Here is a 7,457-nt window from a genome sequence, read left to right on the forward strand (position 1 = left end):
ATCTTGGAAACCAATCCCAATTTTGCATGGTTGTCATGAAAGTTAAATGACATAGTATATGAAGTCCCTAGGATAGGGAATGGCACTTATTTGATGCACATACCCTCTCCTCCTCCAACTGGTTCCCATCAAATCCAACTGATACAACTTTTGTAGACTCTTTTAAAAAAAATACTCATTGCCGCCATCCTAGACTGGACCCTCGTTGCCTCTCAGCAAAGCTACTGTAGCAACCACTGACCATTACTGGCTCCGGTCTATCCTACACTGCTCTTGTATTAAACTTTCTTGGCTCTAGACCTTCAGTGGCTGGCTGTGGTCAAATGAATAAAACCCACACTTTTACATCTAACAAATTACATAATTTGGCCCCAGTTTACCTTTGCAGCCTTATCTTACACTATTTCTCTACCATACCCAGGCAGCTCTGTTTCTCACGAACCTTACCACATGCTATTCACTAGCTAAGATACCCTCTTATTCTGGCCTTTCTTCATTCCACCAGTTCAAGGTTTATATTAATTTGTAGAAAAATAACTCTTCTTCATGTGATTCCATCGTTAGAAAACTCTTTCTACTCCCCTGAACATCTTAGTACTTACTGCCACTCTTCTGGAACTCAGCATTCTACTTTGAGTTTTAGTTATTTCCATACATGTCTAGTGTTTGGGGCTACATGACAAGTTTTTCTTTAGTTCAAATATACACTTCATACTCAAATCTGTATTTTGGTTTAATCCCAAAGGCATTAAAAATACCACATTCCTGCAATGAAGAAAGGTAACATGTTACCAAATAAGAAGTATGCCTGGAAATCTGAAATACCTTTAGGTATTCTAAATAAATACAGATGAATTAGCACTCTACCACTCTTGGGTGCTCTTGTCTCTTGGAGTTTTTAAACAGGCCAAACTTAGCAACATGGAAAACTCATTTGGTCTTCAATGCGAAAACATCTTTATTGGCCTCTGTTCAGAAACTAAGAAGTTAGTGAAAAGCATACACCATTAATATTTGCTTATAAGGCTGGTAGTACTTGCTGCAAAAATGGCATACAATAAACATTTCTGCTGTCGAATAGATGTATTCTAGTGATGTACTTTCAATGTCAGAAACTTGTTACTCCAAGTAAGGTAAAATCACCTGTGGTTATACTTCTAAGTTATACTGATTTTCTAAAGAATTTTTTTTTCCTCAGTAACTTGGAAGCCAGGCAGCCACAGCACTATTTCCTTTTCATCCTCAGGGGATTTCCTCAGCTAAGGGCATGTCTTATAAGAAACCTGTTCCAGAATCAATGTTTCAGGCCTCTTTAAACACCAAACCAGCACTAAGCAGGTTTTTTGTTTGTTTGGCCTAAAATGAACTTGTAACAGAGGACTGGTTAATCTAAGTATTTCCCTAGGACTTAAAAAATTTCATATGATTTTACACTATGGACTTTGTGTTAATTGTACAGTACTTCTTCGTAAACTGTAGTAAGATATGTATTTTCTTTTAACCATTTTAAAGTGTACAATTCAGTGGCATTCAGTACATTCACAATGTTGTACGACCATCACCAGAACACCGGTTACCCCAAAAGGAACTCCCACACCTATTAAGCAGTTACTTCCCAATCTCTACTCCCACTAGCCTTTAGTAACCACTAATCTGCTGTCTCTATGGACTTTTTTTTCTTTTTTTGGTGGCACTGTGCAGCTTGTGGGATTTTAGTTTCCCAACCAGGGATTGAACCTGGGTCCTTGGCAGTGAGAGCACGCAGTCCTAACCACTGGACCACCAAGGAATTCCCCTGTCTCTACGGATTTGCGTATTCTGAATATTTCATGTAAATATTCAGCCTTTTGTGCTTGGCTTCTTTCACTTAGCATGTTTTCAAGGTTCACTCATGTTGTAACGCTCATCAGTGCCTCATTTCTTTTCTATGGCTGAATAATATTCCATTATATGGATTATACCACATTTTATCATCAGTTTATCCAAACATCAATTTGGTTGTCTTTACCTTTTGGCTATTGTGAATAGTGCTGCTATGAACATCTGTATATAGTTTTTGTTTGAATGCCTGTAATTCTTTTGGGTATATACCAAGCTGTGGAATTGCTGGGTCATATAATACATGTAATACTTCTTTACATTGCTAAATTCAAATACTGAGTAGTACTATTTAAGAAAATAGTGAAGGTTCCAGGACATTATGTAACATAGACTAGGTGATTAACCAACCAGAAGGTGGTAGTAGCTCTAGCTCTTTAGTGTTTTTGACACTTTTATAGAGAGTGGGAAGGATACAGATAAGTTAGTGATTCTCAAATAATGTGCACAAAAATTACCTGAGAAACCTTTTTAAAAATGCAGATGGCTGAGTTTCAAGGCCAAAGACTCTAATTCAGTAGGTCTGGAGCCTAGGGATTTATACTTTAGACATCCTAGGTGATTCTGATGGAGATGGGTCTTCCCACTGCACTTTGACAAACCCTTGTAGCTGATGGCTCTTTCTCAACTGAAATCAAATTAGGCAGAAGGGATTAAAGGAGTAAAATGAAGCTTTCCAACAGTCATCCTAACCTTTTATAGAAACCCTGAAACTGTGATGACAAATGATGTAATGGTACAATATATTTGCTAGGGGTAAAGCTCAGTCTTTCTATAGTAGCACCCCTTTCTTCATTTTAATAGGCAAAATTTGACCAATAAGCAACACGTAGTATTATAAACAGAATACTATTGAACCAATTGTCATTCCCAAGACTCCTATTATAAACATTTGTTGGTATCAAAGATAAGCAATGCTTTAGCAACTTTTGGCTTTAAATTTAAATTCAGTTTACTTTTTGATATTTGGTTTTTAATGAGAGCCTTGTTTAAGCAAGAAACTAGCTGCTAGTTAGACTGAGTTTCTTCTTAGAAGACAGATAAGATTCACTATAGACACACAACTGCTTAACGTGAGACCTACTGAAAAGTAAAAATCACCTCCCTAAGCCCAACACCCATTTAATAAGGCTTCAATTCCTAAAAACCCAACATGATTTATTTTTTGATCCAGCTGTGTAAGACCAGCCAGGTTAGTCCCGGAAGGTGATTCTGCTTCCAAGTATTGTAATTCACATTAGCCCTTAAAAACACAAAACCATCTTGAGTAATTAATATCTTGATTTAATTAATCATATTTCATAGAAGCTCAAAGCACTCAAACATTCCCCCTTTACATGAATAAACAAAAGCCCTATAATTTACAATGTTCAGAACACTGTATAAAAGAATTCCCATAAAAATTACATTAGGATCTTTTCCATCACCAGGGCAACTGCAGTAGTTTCCTCTGACTTGTACAGCCTCTGCCTGAATACATGTTCTTCTTTGTGATGATCTAAATTTAAATTTAGGTAGTACAAATCACAGCAAAAATTAAAGTTTTCATCTTTAATGAAATGACTTTGGAAATAACGTACATTTTCATGACACCAATGCTACAGTTTTTGGAGTCACAGTTAAGATACACAGAATTACATCCGTAATTAACATGAATGCCAACATTTCAAGCAGTAATTTCTGTTACATGGCAAACAAAATCAAGAAAGCAACCATCAAACAAAAGAGACCCATAGCTTCAGACAAGGCAAATCCCAGGATAGCATATGAGAACAGCTGCTGTTTCAGCGAAGGGTTTCTAAAAGAGACAACACATATCATTGTTACTTTGAAATATTATTTGAATTTTAACATGGTTGGTAAATGTTCAAGAACCAGATTACTAGCGTGAAGATCTTTGTAAATTGGAAAGTACCGGAACAGTGTTTTGCCTAGATCTCTTTTGGTTCTGCCTTTGACATTCCTTTCTCCTCATTCCTAATCATATGGGGAGAGGGAGACGCTGTCTCTCTATATCAATATAAATGGTTAGTCTTCATCCATTTTGAGGGATTCTGACATTCTTCTTATCCCCATGAAAGTATGTTCTATACTTTTTAAGATTTGATAGTTTAAAAATAAGGTCTTAAATAATAAAATGGAAGCTGATATTTTTAAAGCATGAGCTCTCTTAATTATATTCCCACTACAACTTAAAAATTAAAGAGTGCAGACTCTGAAGTCAAAGTGAGTTAAAATTTATTTTCTGACACTGGCTTTGACTTTGGGCAAGCAGTATAACCTCTGTGTCCCTAGTCCTTCACAGGTAAATGAGTGTTTCTCCAAGGCGTGTTGGGAGCAGTGAGATAATTGCATGCAAAGACCTCAAAATATAATACAAGACACAGACAAGCACTTAATACAAAGTAGCTATGATTATTTCACTAGTTTTCTAAGTTTCCAATTATTTCAAGCATGTTTTTAAACTAGTTTATTTGGCAAAAGGAATTACCTGGCGTAACCAATGATGAGGCTGCCGAAGACTGTGCCAATACCAGCACCAGAACCGGCCACTCCTACTGTTGCAGCACCTGCACCTATAAATTTGGCCGCAGTATCAATGTCTCTGCTGACTGCACTGGTCTGGAACTCCCTTTGGATTAACTGAGACACACCATTCTGGGCCCCATTAAATACCGCAGAGCTCTAGAGAACAGGAAATAAAGGCAAAGGTCAAATCAGCAATCATAGTTAGCTATTTTAATTACCGTACTGTCAAAATGATAACCACTTCTCTATTTTTGTAGCTGAGTTTGAATAGGAGGTGGTGTGGCACAACAGAAAAATCTGGGGCTTAGAATAATTCCCATCTTGCAGAATAGGAACAGCAATATCTACACCGCATAAGGTTTTTGAAAATTAAGAAACAGTGTACGTGCATATGCTTTTTATTTTTAATTAATTAATTTATTTATTTTTGGCTGCACTGGGTCTTCGTTGCTGCACGCGGGCTTCCTCTAGTTGCGGCGAGAAACTAGCAGAGAAGAGTAGCAGGGGCTACTCTTCGTTGTAGTGAGCGGGCTTCTCATTGCAGTGGCTTCTCTTGTTGCAGAGCACGGGCTCTAGGTGCGCGGGCTTCAGTAGTTGTGGCACGTGGGGTCAGCAGTTATGGCTCGCGGGCTCTAGAGCGCAGGCTCAGTAGTTGTGGCGCATGGGCTTAGTTGCTCCGCGGCATGTGGGATCAGGGCTCGAACCCGTGTCCCCTGCATTGGCAGGTGGATTCTTAACCACTGCGCCACCAGGGAAGCCCTGCATGTGCTTTTTAATAGAGTAGGCTGTTCAGTAACTGTTGCTATCATAATCTTAAATACCGGCAACTCAAAACCATATACTTAAGTATATATACTGACTATATTTCTTAGCCAATTCAGGTGGGTAAGTTTTGGATACAGAAGTTTCTTTCATTGGCTCATTCTCTGCAAATTTTTTGGATGAAAGGGTGGAAAGGACTGCCTCAAACCACTCATTAATGAGGTTTTTCCCCTTCACTTTAATCGAAACCATAAGGCTTATCTGGTAGTGTTACTTAATTTCTATTATTACTACATTTACCTCTCCAGTCCTAGCCTCCGGTCGAGATAACACTGATGCAGAAATTGGTCTGTATGCAACTCTGGATCCAGCTCGGATCTGTTAATGAAAAAAGATTCCATGTATTAAGTAAAAATACAGATAAGGCTTCAAGGACCCTGTTGCACCATGAATTTTAAAAAGGCAAGCTGCAAAAATGAGTAAGAAAAATTATGACTTTTCTCTATTGATTCTTATCTTGTCTGTTTGGTCATTTTTCAAGGCATTGAATTAAGTTGAATCACGTATTTGTGATATTCTGAACAAAACTTCTGAGAACAATTAGTTAAAAAGAATAAGTATTGCTTTTAAAATTTCAATTATTGTAGAGCCACAATTCAGGTAAGAAAACCAGCAATGAAGACCCCACATTCTTTGGTAAGTTTAAGTGGATCAACAAGTAGGTACAACAGCACTATAAACAGCGTGTCATTTTAAAGAGCCCGTTAGTTAACATGAGCTCCCGCTATTTCTAGGATATTCCTATATGTCCATTAATCATAGAATTAAAAAGCAGTTTAAGCAATTCCACATCAGTGGAAGAACAACCGTTGAAATACTCTGACCATAAGGGCACGTTCCAGTCAACCTTCTCCGCCCTTGAGTGTCCACTAAATTAAGGTCACAGAAAATCCCTTCACAACCAAGACCTGATTCTCTAAGACAAACCCCCGAGATCTTCACTTCACCAAAAGTGTCCAAAATGGTTTTGGAAATAACATCCCAGAAGCAGGAGGAGAGATTTTCGGGTCTTGCACCAGCCGCCTCCGCCCACACAGGGTGAGGCAAGTCCCTCCCTCTGCAGCAGCGAGACTGACCTACAGATCAGCAAGTGAGAGTGCAGCCGCGACGCTAGGCCTCGGAGGCCCCCTCCACGCTCCACTGCCCCCCAACCCTCGCGTGGCCGCGATCCAACGGGGTGTCGGAGGAGGTGGGGTGGGGGGCCGCTCCGGAACGACGGGCAAGGAGGGTCTGACCTACACCGAGCTGGGCCTGACAGCTAGGCCTCGGCGACTCTCCACCCCCCGAGTGGAGGGGAGGAGCGGAGTGAGAAGCCCCAGGAAGAGGAGGAAAGGGAGAAAAGGACACAGAGGTTAAGGGGCTAGGGAGAGCTGTCCCGAGAGGGCGGTGTGTCCTGCCCCGAGGTGACCCGTTCAACAACGTGGACGCCCGGGCCAAGTGGTCGGGGCCTCGAGCCCCCGGCCCAGCCTGGGCTACGCACCAGAGCTGGGGTGCAGGCGAGCTTGGCGCAGGCGAACATCTTGCACTCTTCGGGGCGGCGCGGCTGGAGGACTTGGGTGACAGGCGACTAGGGCTCCTCTCCCGCTTCCTCTCTGCGGAGGCAAAGAGGCTTAAGGTCAAGTGTCCTCCGAGGGCCCGTCCTTCCACCCAGGTCCCGCGGGCTCCCGTGCACGCGGTCATGTCGGGCCCCGCGCCAAGCGAGGCGACAGCAGAATGAATGGGTCCCTCCTGGGCGCGGCTCCACCTCAGCCAGGTCCGGCTCCCGCGCCCTCCGCTTACCTTCCCAGGAGGTGGCAGCGGCCGACTCAGCAGAGGTCGAAGGAATGGGGCTGGGCGCGCAGGCGCGGTCCGGCTCTTATCCGCGCCGCGGCACCCGGATGCAGAAGGCGGGGAATCGGGTGCAGCTGGGAAGACGCTCAAGGTCACTTTGTAACAACTTTATTGGTAACCAGTCGGGAAAGGCAGCTACAGCCGCCCGGAGACGGACTGACGAGCAGAGGGTGGCGGAGAGACAAAAAGAAGAAATAAAGACCAGCCCAGGCAGAGAGAACCGAACAAGTTGTTTCGCCTTTGATCTAGGCTGGTCGGAGGATAGTGGGACTTTGTCTTTCAGTTGATACTTAATGAGATTTGGCCTTTTATCAGTTGCTAGGTCTCTTTCATAGAGGAGCTCCCTTCCTGGTCATTCTCCTCTGTGAAATGGGACTCTGTGTGGGGAAACGGTTCAT

At 42.1% G+C, this 7,457-nt stretch overlaps 1 protein-coding gene across 1 annotated transcript; it reads right to left on the reverse strand.

The window, feature by feature from the left end:
* Positions 1–3,141: 3,141 nt before the first annotated feature.
* Positions 3,142–7,145, reverse strand: ATP5MC3 (ATP synthase membrane subunit c locus 3). The gene is made up of 5 exons (XM_007190427.3): positions 7,009–7,145; positions 6,710–6,821; positions 5,470–5,547; positions 4,370–4,563; positions 3,142–3,676 (listed from the first exon to the last, which is right to left on the reverse strand). The coding sequence occupies exons 2-5, from the start codon at positions 6,746–6,748 to the stop codon at positions 3,562–3,564; spliced, it is 426 nt and encodes a 141-aa protein (XP_007190489.1). The 5' UTR covers positions 6,749–6,821; positions 7,009–7,145; the 3' UTR covers positions 3,142–3,561.
* Positions 7,146–7,457: the final 312 nt, after the last annotated feature.

Source organism: Balaenoptera acutorostrata, chromosome 8, assembly GCF_949987535.1.
Source record: "Balaenoptera acutorostrata chromosome 8, mBalAcu1.1, whole genome shotgun sequence".
Taxonomy (NCBI): Eukaryota; Metazoa; Chordata; class Mammalia; order Artiodactyla; family Balaenopteridae; genus Balaenoptera; species Balaenoptera acutorostrata.

What these genes read in the sequence shown, in the direction of transcription:
- ATP5MC3 (XM_007190427.3), bottom strand. Translation starts at nt 6,748, where the DNA reads ATGTTCGCCTGCGCCAAGCTCGCCTGCACCCCAGCTCTG. An exon ending in TCGCCTGCACCCCAGCTCTG is followed by an intron (nt 5,548 to 6,709) that starts GTGCGTAGCCCA and finishes TTTCATTAACAG; the next exon opens with ATCCGAGCTGGATCCAGAGT. An exon ending in CTCATCATTGGTTACGCCAG is followed by an intron (nt 3,677 to 4,369) that starts GTAATTCCTTTT and finishes TGTCTCTTTTAG; the next exon opens with AAACCCTTCGCTGAAACAGC.